This window comes from Mobula hypostoma, chromosome 18 (genome assembly GCF_963921235.1).
Source record: "Mobula hypostoma chromosome 18, sMobHyp1.1, whole genome shotgun sequence".
In the NCBI taxonomy this organism is placed as follows: Eukaryota; Metazoa; Chordata; class Chondrichthyes; order Myliobatiformes; family Myliobatidae; genus Mobula; species Mobula hypostoma.
The window spans coordinates 63,897,696-63,915,193 of NC_086114.1; the positions used below are offsets into that span (position 1 = coordinate 63,897,696).

Sequence of the window (17,498 nt, forward strand, 5' to 3'; positions counted from 1 at the left end):
GCCTTCTAACTGGGCTTATCGAGGCAGGAAAAGGAGGAGGAATACCGCACCACTGCCTGGCTGAGTATAGACTATCAGCCATTTTAGCAAGCTCCCTATAGTCCATCATGGGTGCATTAGTAAACTTCACAGGCATTTGTTGCATGAAGAGTTCTTTAAAAATAAAATGAGGATGGCAATTTCCCCAGGAGAGACAACATGTAGTCCATCAGCTTCAACAGTTTAGCATTGTGGAGGCCGGGCAAGGAGAGTTTTCAGCAATCGGTATTTATCAAGTTCAGGTAGACTCACCGTTCTCATAGCCACAGAGCTGCTGAGCGATGCTACCCCATAGAAAAATTTGGTGTTGTCAACGGTGATTTCTCGCAACATGAATTGTACAAACCAAGCAACGCCGTTTTGCTCCCAAAACTCTGGCAGTTTCGAAGCAACTGTGTTGGCTGACGTGTAATAACTCTGCTCTAGGACAATTCCATCACGGTCACCAATGTAGATTTTCACAAATAAAACAATATGAGGCATTTTATATATTTTTTTAAAAATGTAATAACATTTATTGTACTCTAAACACTGAACACATAAAACCCAGTAACAGAACTTCACATAATATGCCATCATGTCAGATCAGCCTCTTAAAGTGAACTCCAACTCAATGTCAGTGGTTGTGAATTATGTACATTTCCACCGATTATATTACACTACAGTACCATCAGGCTCAAGACAAGATTCTATCCCACTATTACAATACTTAAATAACTCCTTAGTGTGATAAGATGGACTCTTGACCTCACAATCTATCTTGTTATGATCTTGCACCTTACTGTTTACCTGCACTGCACTTTCTCTGTAGCTGTTTCACTTTACTCTCCATTGTTATTGTTTTACCTTGTTCCACCTCAGTGCACTGGGTAACGATTTGATCTGTAGGAACAGTATGCCAGACAAGCTCCTCACATGTGACAATTCTGTTGTACTTGACTCAGACTTGCACTGCAGTACCGTCAGCATTCAGGTGAAATACAACTGTATGTTCAATAAGCTTCTGTGGATGTCTGAAGAATCCTAAACACACAAGGTTCCACTGATGCTGAAAATCCAGAGCAACACACACAACAAGCTGGGGGAACTCACCAGGTCAGGCAGCATCTATGAAGAGCAATAAAGGGTCGATATTTCAGGCCAAGACCCTTCCTCGGGACTGGAAAGGAAGGGGGAAGATGCCAGAATAAGAAAGTGGTGAGGGGGGAAAGATAGAGGAAAGAGAACAATCTAGAAGGTGATAGATGAAGCCAGGTAGGTGATGGAGGGGGAGGGGGAATGAAGTAAAAAGCTGGGAGGTGATAGTTGGAAAAGGAAAAGGACGGAAGATGAAGGAATCTGACAGGAGAGTGGACCATGAGAGGAAGGGAAGGAGGAGGGACATTGGGGGAGGTGATAGGCAGGTAAGGAGAAGAGGTAAGGGGTCAGATCCTGTTTTCTACTACAAGTCTGATTTCTGATCTGATATAATCAAAAATAGTCACCTCAAGATTAGACTTTACATTGCTTGTGCACGCTTATCACAGTTAATTTGCTGTCAACCCACCTCCAAGAGCCACGGTTTCAAATTATGGTCCATCAAAATATCGAACCCTAGTAGCTCAAAGCAGGCGCAGAAATGGTTGGAGAAACAGGTTCGGTAATTGTGCTTTAAGATCGGGTAGGCAGAGATTAGAGTTTTAACAATGACATCCTCAATGTCCGTCCAGACCTTTGTCACGCTGTGTCCATGATCTGTCAACCACTTATTAAGTGAAGACAATTTTCTGTACAACACAGAACACAGAATGGGTGAATTAATACAAAGCTGGATAAAGATTGCACTATGATTAACTTGTAGATCAGGCACCAATAGGTATATTTTTGATATTACCTAACTGTATGAGCAACTTTTCCATGGATGGTCCCAAGCCTGGATGTGAAAGGAGGAGGGCTGGGCATGGGGCTAACAATACCATCCTGTAAAAACCCAGAGCTACAGAAACACCAAAGACCTCATTCCTGGCAAGGAAGGGACCCAAGAAGATGGGGATAACTTGGAAAGAATGGCCTAGGACAGGGGACTCTGGTGAGCTGCTGATGATGGTGTATGCCTCAACAGGGTTGATGGGCTGCAGAAGAAGTGTATGACTGGAATCGCAGGTCAGTTGTCTGGTACAAGAAGTACCAGTTTTTAATTCTATCTGATATGGGGCAGCAGGTAACATAACAGTTAGAGTAATGCTATCACAACACCAGCGATTGCCAATCGCCAATTCCCTCTGCTGTCTAAAAGGAGTTTGTATGCTGTCCCTGTGATTGCATGGGTTTTCCCTCAGGTGCTCCTGTTTCATCCCACACTCCAAAGATGCGTAGGTTAGGGTTAGTGAGCTGTGGACATGCTATGTTGGAGCTGGAAGTGTACTCTTCCCCCAGCGTGATCCTTGCTGATTTGCTTTGACACAAATGATGCATTTCACTGTATATCATGATGTACATGTGACAAATAAATTAATCTTTATAATGAGCTAGAAGACTCCAGTTATGCTCCCAATGAGAATTATTTTGAAGATGTTACAATTGGTGAATAAAATGGTCCCAGGTGACCCGGGTGAAACTGTCATGGCTTCACTGCTGGTGTCATACAAATTCCTATTACAAGAATGATTGATTGAGAAACATATTGCACCAACATTACAACTGGTATTTGTATTGGTTTACTGGAAAATAGAACAATGACATCATATTTATACCCTAAGATTTATCAGAAGTTCCTTTAATAATGCTAAAACTTTGTACTCAAGTGATACAAAGGTTATCTTTTTTGTCACATCTACACTGAAACATACTACAGTGAAACGTCTCATTGAGTCAACAACCAACACAGTCCACGGACGTGCTGGGGCAGCCCACAAATGTTGCCATGATTCCAATGGCAACATAGCATCCCCACAACTTACTAACCCGTTCATCTTTGAAATGTAGAACTGAACTGGAAGAAACCCACATGGTCATGGCAAGAAGGTACAAACTCCTTACAGACTATGGCAGGAATTATACCCTGATTATTGGTGCTTTGAAGTGTTATGCTAGTTGCCCACAAGTGTTTTGGGATCTGTCTAAATCAGTCATTAGTGATACCTGGTGCCACACATTCCCTCAATGACTTGCCCAGTTACCTTAACCAGTGTTTTCAATAATGATGCGAGATACTGATAGTGAAGAGAACAAGGTCTACTTTAAGATTTCTTTCCCCAACCCATTTAAGTACCTTTTGCTGCCACTGTCGCCATCTCTGATGAAATTCTTGCTATGCCTGTTGATAGCATAGTTTGTCAAGTGCATACAGATGTCATCCTGTCATCAACAACATACTTCAATCATTTGAAACAAGAATTTTACAAGCACCCTTCATGCTCACATTCCTTACAAACACTGTAACCTTCTCCAGTCCATTAACCCTTGGAGATGTCTGGATACCTCCAGTTCCAGTCTCTTACACACCTTTGCCATTGGTGAATGGGTCTTCAGCTGTATTGGTCCCAGACTTTTGAATTCCTTCCTTAAGGGTTTCCCTCTCCTACATCTCACCAGGAAGCTCCTTAAACCCATGAACAATGCTTTAGGTTACTTATCCTAACATCTCTTTCAATGCCCAGTTTAAAATAATCTCTCAAAACAAGAGATTCTGCAGATGCTGGAAATCTAGAGGAACGCTCACAAAATGCTGGAGGAACTTAGCAGGTCAGGCAGCATCTATGAAGGAGAACAAATAATTAACATTTTAGACAGAGACTCTTCATCAGGAGTGATGAAATAACCTCTGGTATCTATAAATCAATAAGCTACAGATACTACAGATGCTGGGAATCGGAAAAAAAAAACAAATTCCTGGAATTTGGTCAGATCAGACAGCATTTGCGGAGATTGAAAAAAAGACTCAAGGTTTCAGTTTAATGACCTCTTTGTCCTAATGAGATTATCTCTGGCCACCTTCACCAATGAATCATAGCTCCCAGCTCTTTTGATTCTTGTTCATTGTGTTGTTGACGGCACCATGACTAAACTATGGATCATTCAAACTATAAAAGTGTAAGCTATTATCGATGCAAAATGCTAAGTCTATGTTCCTACTGAGTCTCTAGTGTAGCAACTGCTGATCTTTGTCTGTAGATCTGGAATGCATTGTCTAATATTAGTAATAATAACAATAAGTTTATTTATACATATAGCACCTTTCATACTTTAAGATGCAGGCTCAAAAGTACTTTACACAGATTGTAAAGCTAAATTAATATAGTCACAAAAATACGATACAAAATTTAAACTCATAAGACAAACATTATATAGAATAAAATGTAATCAAATATATCTAATTATATAAATGTAATCAACATCAACAGGCACCAAGTAATCCTATAAGTAGGCCAAATTAAAAAAGTAGACTTTCAGAAATATTTTGAAACATTCCACAGTACTGGCCTGGCGTATCTCAGTCAGCAGAGAATTGCAGATTTTTGGTACATAAGAGCAAAATGTCACATCACCAGTTCTTATATCCTTGGCTGTATGAACACTAAGAAACCAGTATTCATGGATATAAGATTACGATTAGAGATGCAAGGGGATAGACACTCCAAAATATATGGAGTAGCTAGACTATACAGAGTCTAGTACACAATTAAGAGTATTTTAAAGTTGACCCTAAAGGACACAGGCAGCCAGTGTAATGACACTAAAACTGATAAAATGTGCTCAATTTTTTAAAAGATTCTTGCTACTGTATTTCGATCAAGCTGCTTTCTTAGGCAGTCCTAAAAAGAGCGTGTTACAGTAGTCTAATCGGCTAAAAACAAAAGTGTGTATCAATTTTTCTGTTTCTTGAGATGTTATAAGAAATCAAACTCTTCCAATGTTTCTTAAATGAAAGAACACAGTCTTAATAATATGGTTAATATGTGATTTGTAATTTAGCTCAGAGTCAATAACAATGCCTAAATTGTTTTACTCCTGGCTTGATCTGGAAGGCTGGGTGATCAAGTTTATTTCCAAGATTCATGCTTTTTTTTATTGCTACCAATAAACAAAATTTCTGTTTTTTGCCCCCTTAATTAGGTTAATGAAATTTGAGTTCATCCATTCTGTAATGCTCGCAAGATACCAGACCACAGCTTAGAGCCTCAAGGTCATCTGGCGTAATAGACAAATACAGTCATGTGTTGTCTGCATAGCTGTGGTAATTCACCCAGCCTTTTGAAATAATCTGACCTAATGGGAGCATGTAGAGTGAGAACAACAATGGGCCAAGAATTGATCTTTGTGGCACACCAAACACAGTGTCGTGGATTTTAGACACACAATCACCACAGCTAACAAAGAATTTTCATTTTCTTCCTGTTATACAAGATTGAAGCCAGCTTAAGGTGGTACCAGAAGGACCTATCCATTGTCCCATTGAGATGCTTTACAAGAATGCTGTGATCTACAGTATCAAATGCTGCACTCAAACCAAGGAGAACAAGAACTGATATGTTACCTGCATCAGCATTAAGCCATATGCCATGAACTACTTTAAGTAATGCAATTTATGAACTAAGGGAGTGATAGTAGTTGAAAGAGACCTTCCCAAGCTTTTGGGGTCTAAAGTATAGACAGCACAAATTAGTGAGTTAGAAATGAAAACCTGGCAGAATTCCAGGATTATTTAAGATCTTTGGTTGGCCAAACATTGTAATAAGGGGGGATAACTAGCAACAGCATGTGGCCTAATTACCCAGTAACATCTACCATCTTCCAGATGAGAAAAAGGCAATGGAGCCCAGACGGGGAGAGAACAGAGGATTAGGGGAAAGCCCCTGCAGGCCAGCTTTCCTGTCCATGCTGCTCTCCAGTGTTTGCTCTGTGGGTTGCCATGTTAGCACATCAATTAGCACGATGCTATTACAACTCGGGGTGTCAACCCCAGTGCCAACTGGAAGGAATTTGTATGTCCTCCCCGTGGAATGTGTGGGTTTCCCCTGGGTGCTACAGTTTCCTCCCACAGTCCAAACACATACCAGTTAGTAGGTTAATTGGATATTGTAAATTGTTCCATGTTTAGACTAGGGTTAAATTGGAGGTTGCTGGTGGCATGGCTCAAAGGGCTAAGAGGGCCTATTCCCACTGTATCTCTAAACAAATATTTTTTTTAAAGTCAGGCTGGATTGCATTTGTCTGCAGCTGACCCAGCACAAAATGAGGAACTGCTGTGCACTTGTTCTTGCAGAGACGTGGCTCCAGTACAACATTCCATGCACTATCAATCTTCAGGCCAGGACACTCAGGGACTTGTGTTAATATTATTCTTTTGTGACCGTATGTGCTACCGTAACTACATGTGCTGCATGCTGTGTGTGACTCTATGTACTGTGCTTTGCATCTTGACCCTCAAGGAACGCTATTTCATTTAGATGCATACATGTATACAGTCGGATGACAATTAAATTTGAACGAACTTGAGAAGAAAATCTCAAGTAGTTGTCTCTACCACATGTCAAACTCACCACTAGGCCCACACCAAGACACACTTCCAAGGTGACAACTTCCAAACTACTGCACTGATGGAGGTGTCACTCTATACATTAAACCACAAAGCTGCAGAACATGGGAGACAAGTGGAATTTCCCAGCAGCCAACCATTTCATTTCCAGTCCCCATTCCCATTCTGACATGTGGGTCCATGGCCTCCTTTACTGCCATGATGAGGCCACTCTCATGGTGGAGGAGCAGCACTTCCAATTCCGTCTGCACCTTCAACCTGATGGCATAAACACTGATTACTCCAACTTCCAGTAATTCTTTTTCCCCTCCCACTTCTCTCTTCTTCAATTCCCCACTCAAGCTTCTTACCTTTTCTCCTCACTTGCCTATCACCTCCCCCAGTGTCCCTCCTCCTACCTTTCTCCCATAGTCCACTTTCCTCTCCTATCAGATTCCTTCCTTGCCAACCCTTTGCCTTTCCTACCCATCACTTCCCAGCTTCTTCCCCCCCCCCAAACTGGATTCACCCATCACTTTCTAGTTTGACCTTCTTTCCCTCCCCCCACCTTCTTATTCTGGCACTTTCTCCCTTCCTTTCTAGTACTGATGAAGCGTCCCAGCCCAAAATGTCAACTGTTTATTAATTTCCACAGATGCTACCTGACCCGTTGAATTCCTCCAGCATTTTGTGTGTATTGCAGAGGAAATATCTTGTGCCTTGGTCATTTTCCCCTTCTTGGCCGAAGGTGCTGTTTGGTATTTGTGGGAGGTTGCCAGACACATTATGCCCGCACATTTTCTATCTTAAAGCAGTGATAAGTTGATTGAAAAATGAAAGGCACAGAAAAATAAAGGAATTTTCTATTTTCCCCTGCAATGTCATTTTACTGTGACAAGGGGCTTGGACGCAAGCAAAACTCCGAGTAAAGAAATTATGCTTTGACATAATATGATGAAGGCAGAAATCAAGTTACCAAGTTACTGCTAGAGGGCTCGATGTACTTGCTTGTTGCAAACCTTGCCAGACCTTCGTTATAAATATAAATCCGAAAGGGGTCACAGGATGTGACCAAGACATAGACACGGAGGTCAAATTTGAAACCATCAATGAGGAAAGGCTGTGAATGAAACAACAGAAACTTTATTAAGAGTGTGATTAACAGTGCAAATCTGGTGTCAATCATCCCTACAGCAGATAATAACAGACTTTGCTTAAATGACAGCGAAACTACTTCTGCCCTGCAGAAATAGTAAAATAAACAGTAAACAAGAGATTCTACAGATGCTGGAAATCCACAGCAATGCACACAAAATGTAGGAGGAACTCAGCAGGTCAGGCAACACCCATGGAAATCAACAATCGATGTTTCAGGCTGAGATCCTTCTACATTTCTAAAAATGCTACCTGACCTGCTGAGTTCGTCCAGCATTTTGTGTGTGTGTTGCTCTGTTCATTGAGTGTTGTGTCTTGGTCTAGTGGCCAAACTGCATCAGCGGGACAAGGAGAAGAGTAAGCTGGAAAGAAAAGTGATTCCAATTTTGTCCAAAGGAGGAATAATAAACGACCAAATTGAAATAAAATGAATTTTGAATAATTCATTATTGGAATAGAGACATGAAATTAATATTTGTAATAGGTAGGATCACAGAATCACACAGCACTGTAGGAAGTCATTGGCCCATGGCATTGGCATCATTAATAGCTCTTGAAATAAACCTGTACACCTTAATCCTCTTTCCTGGCTTCTAATTGTAGAAAACTTCGGCATTATGTTATTTAAAAGATTTCATTACTAAGTACCGACAGAGGAAAGTTGAGAGTGTGGAGGTTTGTGGGGTGGAAGTGGAAGTAAAATGTTTATTCACTCTTTTTCTGACCTACTTTTATGCTATAACTGCAACGTGATACCTTGGAGATGTAATGTTGGCAGATCATTCGGTCCCCATGTTTAATCTCCTTTAGATTCCTGGTAATGAAAATCCCCCGGCCCTGACATCCACAGTCTGGTTTACATATATACGTCTTGGGCTTCCTCGTCCTGCAGTAGGCCTGAAAATCGCCAAAACTGTGCAGAATATAAAGAGAATGTACAAAGATCATGTGACAAACATCTAAATATCAATGTAGGTCACAATTAAATGTGACGAGTACTAACCAGGAGGGTCAAACACCAGTTCAGTCAAACAACGATCAGTTCTCCTGAAGTGAATCGTGCAAATCCACCTATATCTCTGACCCATTTACCGGGTGCTCCAAAGAAATTTAACATTGCCCCCAAGAAGAGCCATATTGTGATTGGTTAATGGTCAGCAGGAACAGCTCCCAAAACTGGTGATCAATACGGTGGTTTACAGTTAATTGGGCCATTGGTTAAATCAGGACAGCCGTTTATCTGGACAACTCTTAAAGAACATCAACTAGTCAAGAAAATAGTTGGGATTCCTATCGTTTATTTGCACACTATGCCGTTTAATAAGAACAGGAGACTGTTGTTGAACAGTTTCTAACCAGCATTTCACATGCATTTGTGTGGATGTTAGACTCTACACCATGCTTAGAGAGAACAGTTTTAAATAGCATCAGTTACATGTGTTTGTGTTCAAAAAGCAATTATCTTTGTCAATGGTAGTTGGCAAGAAATGAGCTGTAAGACAATTCAGAACTGTTTTGCTCACTATGGTTTCAAGCATTCAGGCTTTGAGATGATATTGACAACCGTTTGAATGTTACAATGAAAATAAAGATTTGAAGGATACAATTGACGAAAACATTGTATGAAGGCAGTTCATTATGTGCACTGATTTTGTTCATTTACAGTCAATCACAAGAACACGGCAGCGAATACAGGATGAATTCCTCCGTTGATAATCATTAGGAACTAATACTCAGTTTTACAGTAAGTACTATGATAGTATTGGTAGTGTTCTAATGTGATCTGTAGTTAATTTAATACACAATTTGTTACTCTGTTCAATGGTAGTTTGTCTTTTTTATACCTTTTTAACTATTTCCATGAAACTTTGGCTGATTGGAACAACCACTTATGAGGGGTGATTGATAAGTTCGTGGCCTAGGGTAGAAGGAGTCAATTTTAGAAAACCTAGCACATTTATTTTTCCTACATTTACACACTTAGTCCAGTGGTCGTGGAGCATATGGATCCCGTCTTTGTAGAAGTTCAGCGTCTTGGACCTCCAGAAGTGGTCCACAGCAAGGGTGATTGATATGTTCATGGCCTAAAGTAGGAGATGAGGAGAAACTTCAAACATTCTGCATCTTCACTCAAAGAGTTGAACTGCACGTGCATGTAACAAGAGCTGTAGAACTCATCTCCTTCTACCTTAGGCCACAAACTTATCAATCATCCCTGCTGTGGACCACCTGGAGGTCCAAGACGCTGTCGTTACACGCACATGCAGTTCAACTCTTTGAGTGATAATGCAGAAAGTTTGAAGTTAATAACTCACCTCCTTCTACCTTAGCCCACGAACTTATCAATCATCCCTGCTGTGTACCACTTCTACAAAGAAGGGATCCGTATGCTCCATGACCACTGGACTAAGTGTATACATGTAGGAGGGGACTACGTTTTCTAAAATTGACTCCTTCTACCTTGGGCCACGAACTTATTAATCACCCTTCATAATTAAGCTGAGTACCAGTTTCAATGTGTCCCAATTAACTGGCATCCACTGTATTCCTTAAATACCAATACAAGACCTGATGAACCCCTGGGTACTCTCTGTGGTACCTTGAAGAGCACTTGCTTATGTAACAAAAAGATGAGTGTGCTTCCAATTCTCGATGTCTGTGCAGTGTTGTGAGGCATCCTGAGAAATATGATGAGATGCTGGATAAATACAAGGTCCTTTTGATTAAAAAAATTAGCCACAGATCTTTAACTTTTAGAAGATCACCTACAGCCCATTTAAGATCACTCACTCGGCAGGTAAACACCATGTACGGGGGAAGATGTTATATTCCTTTGGGAAGAGTTTCAGCATCCTGTTCAAATTCCTGGCCAGTAGGTCCTTCCTACAAATTTCACTCATTCCTGGAAAGTGATTAATTTTCTGCAGAAATTAAAATATTTGAAACAGATCAGTGATCGCATCCACCACATAACAGAGAATGAAAAAGAAAAGGAATTGAGAGCAGGAAAGGCTGGGAAGAAATCAGCTATGATCAGAACCCAGACCATATGTATATGATAAATTCTCAGACCATAGGTGGAGATGACAATGTTTTGGGCCTAAACCCTTAATGAGGACTGGAAAGGAAGGGGTACGGAATCAGACTAAGAAGGTGGGGGAAGGGTGGAAGAAGTACAAGGTAGTAGGTAAGAGAGGGAAATAGGAATGGGGAATGGTGAAAGACAGAGGGTGGTGTAAGAGGCCAGAGTGGGGAATTGAAGAAGGAAGTGAGAGGGGAAAAAGAATTACTGAAAGTTGAAGAAATCGATGTTCATGCCATCAGATTGGAGGCTACCCAGACAGAATACAAGGTGTTGCTCCTCCAACCTGGGAGTGGCCTCATCATGGCAGAAGTGGAGGCCATGGACTGACATGTTGGAATGGGAATGGGAAGTGGAATTGAAATAGGTGGCCACTGGGAAATCCTGCTTTTTGTGGTGGATGGGTGAAGATGTTCAACAAAGAGTAACCTCCGCCACCAAGCACATCTTTCCCTCCCCCCCACTTTCCGCTTTCCACAGGGATCACTCCCTACGCAACTCTCTTGTCCACTCGTCCCTCCCCATTAATCTCCCTCCTGGTACTTATCCTTGCAACCAGAACAAGTGCCACACCTGCCCCTACACCTCCTCCCTCACTACCATTCAGGGCCCCAAACAGTCCCTCCAGGTAAGGCGACACTTCACTTGCGAGTCTTTCGGGGTCAACTACTGTATCCTATTTTCGCAGTGAGATCTGACATAGATTGGGAGACCACTTCATCGAGCACCTTCACTCCATCCACCATAAAAAGTGAGATTTCCTGGTAGCCACCCATTTCAATTCCACTTCTCATTTCCATTCTGACATGTCAGTCCATGACCTCCTCTATTGCCACGAAGAGGCCACACTCAGGTTGGAGGAGCAACACCTATTTCATTCGGGTAGCTTCCAACCAGATGGCATGAACATCGATTTCTCAAACTTCTGGTAATTGCTCCCTTCTCCTCTCTTTCAACATTCCCCTATTTCCGTTTCCTCTTTAACCTTATCTCCTGACCTGTCCATCAACTCCCTCTGGTTTTCCTCCCCCTTCCCTTTCTTCCATAGTCTTCTACCCTCTCCTATCAGATTCCCTCTCCTCCAGCCCTTTATCTCTTTTACCAATCAACTTCCCAGCTCTTTACTTCACCTCTACCCCTCTCCCAGTTTCACCGATCACCTGCCATCTTATACTTCTTCCTCCCCTCACTCCCTTCCTTTCCAGTCTCAATGAAGGGTCTCAGCCCGAAACCTCAACTGTTTACTCTTTTCCATAGATGCTGGCTGGGCTGCTGAGTTCCCCCAGCATCTTGTGTGTGTTGCTACTACATTTTGTTAGTTTCTTCTTTTTCTCCCCAGTGCACTGACCTGAAATCGCTTCATTTCCATAACTCTCTCATGAGAAACAGATGTGTCAGTCCAGTACAATATCCATTCCTCATCCTCTTCAACCTCCTTCAGTCCATATCGACGAGCTGCACGGCGGACTAGAACACAGAGTGGAGACATAAACCAACCATCGTAATGGAGAGACAGTGAGGCACAGACAACTGGGGAAGGATACAAAGTTGGAAAGAGAATTACAAAAAGTGAAGGAATAATAAAGACAAATGGTTAACAAAATACTCAAGATTAAAGCAAAGAAAGGAGGAGACAAGAAGAGAAAATGTCAATAAATCATTTACTAGCTGGTTTAGTAATTCTAAGCAATGTAAATGAATCAGTCATTATCACATTTGGTAAGTCGATTTAACTATTGAAACAGAATACTAATCAAAATGGACATTTAGAAATCAGACTACCAAAACATCTGCAGGTCTGTGTTGAATTTTTACAGAGTACAGCCATGGCAGCCAGCAGGAGACATTAGTTGTAAATTTCTTTATCTGATGATAATCTATGGGGCAGAGAAGGGTGGGTGTGATGGAATTAACTGCAGATTATGATTTCAGCCAAACAGTCCCTGTATTGGACATCAGAAACACCACAAATGGAGTGGGATTCACAAAATAGCTCAAAGTTGAAAAGTCTAATTGACACACACCATCAAAACTCACATTGTGACACGAGACACAAAAGGTGGAATGATGCTAAAGGAATTGCACCCAAAAATAGTGTCTAGGGAGGGTGAATAAGATTGGAGGGGGAAAACTGGTCTGAGCAAGTCTCCCTGGCCTATTAATCCCTTAATTACATTGGAACTTACCACTTTCATACTTGCAATTGATCAGATTGACACCAATGAACCTGCAAAAGAGAAGAGATAGGGAGTGAAAGACAACAGCATTAACCCAGAGACCCTAAGCTGTACTAGTCTATGCAATGGAGTGGCCCCAAGCCAGACACATCAGTCCAAGTATTAACCCTGTGATAGACTGCCTGGTTTAAGTTGTGTGTTTGAGTTGAATTGGTTGCTATGAGGGAGTATCACTGAAATATGGTGGAACCTGGGCCTCTGTACCTCCCTTGGCAAGTGGATCCTCGACTGCGTAACCAGAGGATCACAATCTGTGCGGACTAGTAATAACTTCTCCACCTTGCTGACAATCAACACTGACATACCACAGGGGTGTGTGCTTAGCCCACTGCTCTACTCTCTCTACACCCATGACTGTGTGGCTAGGCAAAACTCAAAAGCCATCTATAAATTTGCTGATGATACAACCATTGTTGACAAGAGGGTGTACAAGATGGTGACAAGAGGGAGCGAGATATACCAGCGAGTTGAGTGGTGTTACAATAACAAGCTGGCACTCAACATCAGTAAGACAAAAGAGCTGATTGTGGACTTCAGGAAGGGTAAGGCAAGGGAACACATACCAGTCCTCATAGAGGGATCAGAAGTGGAGAGAGTGAGCAATTTCAAGTTCCTGGGTGTCAAGATCTCTGAGGATCTAACCTGGTCCCAACATTATCGATGCAGCCATAAAGAAGACAAGACAGCGGCTATATTTCATCAGGAGTTTGAGGAGATTTTATTTGTCACCTAAAACACTCGAAAACTTCTACAGATGAACCGTGGACAGCATTCTGACTGGCTGCATCACTGTCTGGTATGGGGGGGGGGGAGTGTGGTGCTACTGCACAGGATCACAGTAAGCTGCAGAGAGTTGTACGGCAGGAAATCGGTGTGTCGTCGGGGGACTCCGAAGATCTCTGGCTGTGTGCCCAGAAACCAGAGATCTTTGGGCACAGAGCTAAGAAAAAGTGACGCAACGGACTTCTAACATCGTAAACCAGTGAGTTGTTTGTTACGTCTCACCTTCTGCTGTGAAACGGAGACATCTCTTTCCCCCTTATTAGGGAGAGAGAGAGAGCCTGTGGTATGCTGAATACCGGGTGAACAAGTAGTCTTTTGGGTACTGCAAGTCTGTGTCTTTGCTGTTGCTTTGCTCATGCTTGGTGGTGGGTGCCGGTGAGGGGAGGGGGATCGTTGCGCGCTGCTGCTTATGCGCGGAAGGGAGGGGAGCTGGGAGGGGACTTTGGGGTTCTAACATTGAACTGTCATTCACTCTTTGGCGGCACTCCTCTGTTTTCGTGGATGGTTGTGAAGAAAAAACATTTCAGGATGTATATTGTATACATTTCTCTGACATTAAATGTACCTATGAAACCTTTGAAAACCCCCCAGTACCCAGGGCATGCCCTCTTCTCATTGTTACCGTCAGGAAGGAGGTACAGAAGCCTGAAGGCACACACTCAGCGATTCAGGAACAGCTTCTTCCCCTCTGCCATCTGATTTCTAAATGGACATAGAACCCATGAACACTACCTCACTGCTCTTTTTTTGGTGCTGATTAAGCCTGATATTGAGTCAATGTGAGGTGTGTTCACAAATTTCACTTGTCAGTGTGCAGATCAATGGGGAACATTTCATTGTACTGGTAAAAGCACAAAAGACCTGGTGAAATAATCATACAAGTTGATTCTGACTATACCTTCGCCTCTTCTTTTTCTTTTTGACTGGATCCTCTTTAACATTGTTCTCTTTGCTTTTCTGTTTGGGCAAGTCGAGCTCCTGTTTGTGAAGATCCTCTCTGTCCCCTGCTTCTTGCTGCTGCATGGCACAGCTCAGCAACTCCTGAGCTGTTGGGCTGTTTCTAATCACATCTACATTACTTGGAGTGGATTCATTTTCATCCTCTGACCCCTCAGACAGACTCTCTTCTTCATTTTCTGCTTCCTCCTCAACAGAATCTCCCTCAGAATAACTCCTGCCTCCAGATGCATTCATGGCGACTTTGTAAGAGAGAATAAAAAGACTTACATAAGGATCCTCTGACTTAGATTAATCAGCTAGGTGTACCTTTCATAAGGCATCAGTCCTGATGAAGGGTCTTGGCCTGAAACGTCGGCTGCTTATTCTTTTACATAGACATTACCTGCCCTGCTGAGTTCCTCCCACATCTTGTGTGTGTTATTTTTTATGTGTGTGTTATTTTAGTTTTGGTCCCCTAATCTGAGGAAAGACATCTTTGCCATAGAGGGAGTACAAAGAAGGTTCACCAGATTGATTCCTGGGATGGCAGGACTTTCATATGAAGAAAGACTGGATGAACTGGGCTTGTACTCGTTGGAATTTAGAAGATTGAGGGGGGATCTGATTGAAACATATAAGATCCTAAAGGGATTGGACAGGCTAGATGCAGGAAGATTGTTCCCGATGTTGGGGAAGTCCAGAACGAGGGGCCACAGTTTGAGGATAGAGGGGAAGCCTTTTAGGACCGAGATGAGGAAAAACTTCTTCACACAGAGAGTGGTGAATCTGTGGAATTCTCTGCCACAGGAAACAGTTGAGGCCAGATCATTGGCTATATTTAAGAGGGAGTTAGATATGGCCCTTGTGGCTACGGGGGTCAGGGGGTATGGAAGGAAGGCTGGGGCGGGGTTCTGAGTTGGATGATCAGCCATGATCATAATAAATGGCGGTGCAGGCTCAAAGGGCCGAATGGCCTACTCCTGCACCTATTTTCTATGTTTCTATAATAACTCCACCCTGGACGGTCCCAAACCCAGCTGGAAAAGGAGGAGGGTTGGGCATGGGGTCAGTAACCTCATCCCGTAAAAACCCAGTGCTGCAGAAATCCCAACAGAAGATCCAAAGTCCTCTTCCACGGCAGAGGAATGATCTCTATACCTGAGGACAATTTGAAAGATTGGCCCAAGGACAGAGGACTCGGGCAAGTTGCTGTCAGCGGCCTGTGCCCCAGAAGGGGTGATGGGCTAAGAAGAAGAAGATCTTTTATAATGCTGTTTACGTTGTAAATACTTCCTGGTGTTCCTGTATTTTTTCACAGTTATTCTTATATCTAATTTTATTTTTATACAATGCTTTCTTCCCTGTAATTGTTGATTTTTTCAAATTTCAAAGTAAATTTATTATCAAAGTATGTATAGATCACCATATAATACCCTGAGATTTATTTTTAAATCCAATTGATATAGCTGTTTCAGCAACAGGCCTTCATGCATAACCAAAGGAGCTCCAATCCTCCCCTACAGATCTGTGCAATGCCCTAGCTTGCATAACAATACCTTAGACCTGACATTTGCACTGCACACCCAGCACACATCCTTCTTATAAGCTGGATGTATCTTCGACACTGGGCTAATTTTCATCCATCAGTCTTGCGACCACATTGTTTTCTGCCTACAAAATGCTATTATTTTAAAATTCTTGACCAAGTTCTCAAATCCTTCCCTATTCCCAGCCCCTAAATGATGGAGGAACTCAACAGGTCAGGAAGCACCAATGGAGAGGAATAAACAGTCAAAATTACGGGCTGAGACCCTTCATCAGAACTCAGCCCAAAACATCAACTGCTTATTCCTCTCCATAGATGCTGCCCGACCTGCTGACTGTCTGACATTTTCTGTAACTTTCCATTTACATATTTGAACATATGTAATTTTAAGATTCAATCTCTTTATCATCTTCATGCTTCTAACCAGTGTTTACACTGCATTTTATGGTAATCAGATTTAATGTGACCGTGTATGATCGTTTTATCCCCTTCTACCCAATTTAAGACTTTTTTAACGAGGAGACAGTGATTTCCACGTTCAAATATGCATTGATAATGAATATTAAAACCCACAGCAACCTCTTCGAAATTGTTATCGTACAAGAATTAAATCCTTTGGGAGGTTGACTGGTTTATCCCCTGTTTAGCATTTGCAACAAATCAACCCGGTTCAGTAACAGGCCGGTTGCTAGGGCTCCCTGGGCCGCCTTGTCATGGAGCTGAGGCGTGAAACTGGCCTCAGGAATATGCCCGGGGAACCGCAGAGGCCTGCGGGCCAGACCACCAGCACCGATCTCTGGGTTTAACGGAGAACCGGACGACACTAACCTGACGCACACCCGCCCCACCGACCAGGCCTCACCGCAGCCGCGGCTCCTCTCGTAACCATGACAACCGGACGCTCAGCCTGATTAGTCCACGGGCTTCGCTTTTTCATTGGTGGCCTTGAGCGTGTTATGTTAATTACATACGTAGAGAGATGAAACTCGTTACTATTGGTTGCTGCACAGCAAGTCGCTCTCCATTGGTTCAAGGGACTTTCCTATTGAACACAACCTGACCGGTTCTGCTTTTGATCGGGTCATTTATTGACTACATTTAAAACATAGGATATGCAGAACCAAACATACTGCTCGCAAACATTAACAATTTGCATTACAATGAACTTTTCTAATTGCGTTTTCTTGTAAAGATTTATTTCGTGAATGCTGCTTATGTGAT

At 42.4% G+C, this 17,498-nt stretch overlaps 1 protein-coding gene across 1 annotated transcript in view; it reads right to left on the minus strand.

Annotated features, from left to right (window-relative positions):
- Positions 1–17,214, minus strand: part of LOC134358130 (tubulin polyglutamylase ttll6-like) — a 51,942-nt gene extending 34,728 nt beyond the window's left edge. The window contains exons 1-9 of the mRNA XM_063070116.1: positions 17,106–17,214; positions 14,691–14,991; positions 12,959–12,999; positions 12,121–12,239; positions 10,481–10,611; positions 8,447–8,603; positions 7,512–7,655; positions 3,290–3,375; positions 1,586–1,805 (exon numbers count right to left, since the gene is read on the minus strand). Coding sequence (XP_062926186.1) covers positions 1,586–1,805; positions 3,290–3,375; positions 7,512–7,655; positions 8,447–8,603; positions 10,481–10,611; positions 12,121–12,239; positions 12,959–12,999; positions 14,691–14,991; positions 17,106–17,214 — 1,308 coding nt within the window. The remainder of the gene's footprint in view (positions 1–1,585; positions 1,806–3,289; positions 3,376–7,511; positions 7,656–8,446; positions 8,604–10,480; positions 10,612–12,120; positions 12,240–12,958; positions 13,000–14,690; positions 14,992–17,105) is intronic.
- Positions 17,215–17,498: the final 284 nt, after the last annotated feature.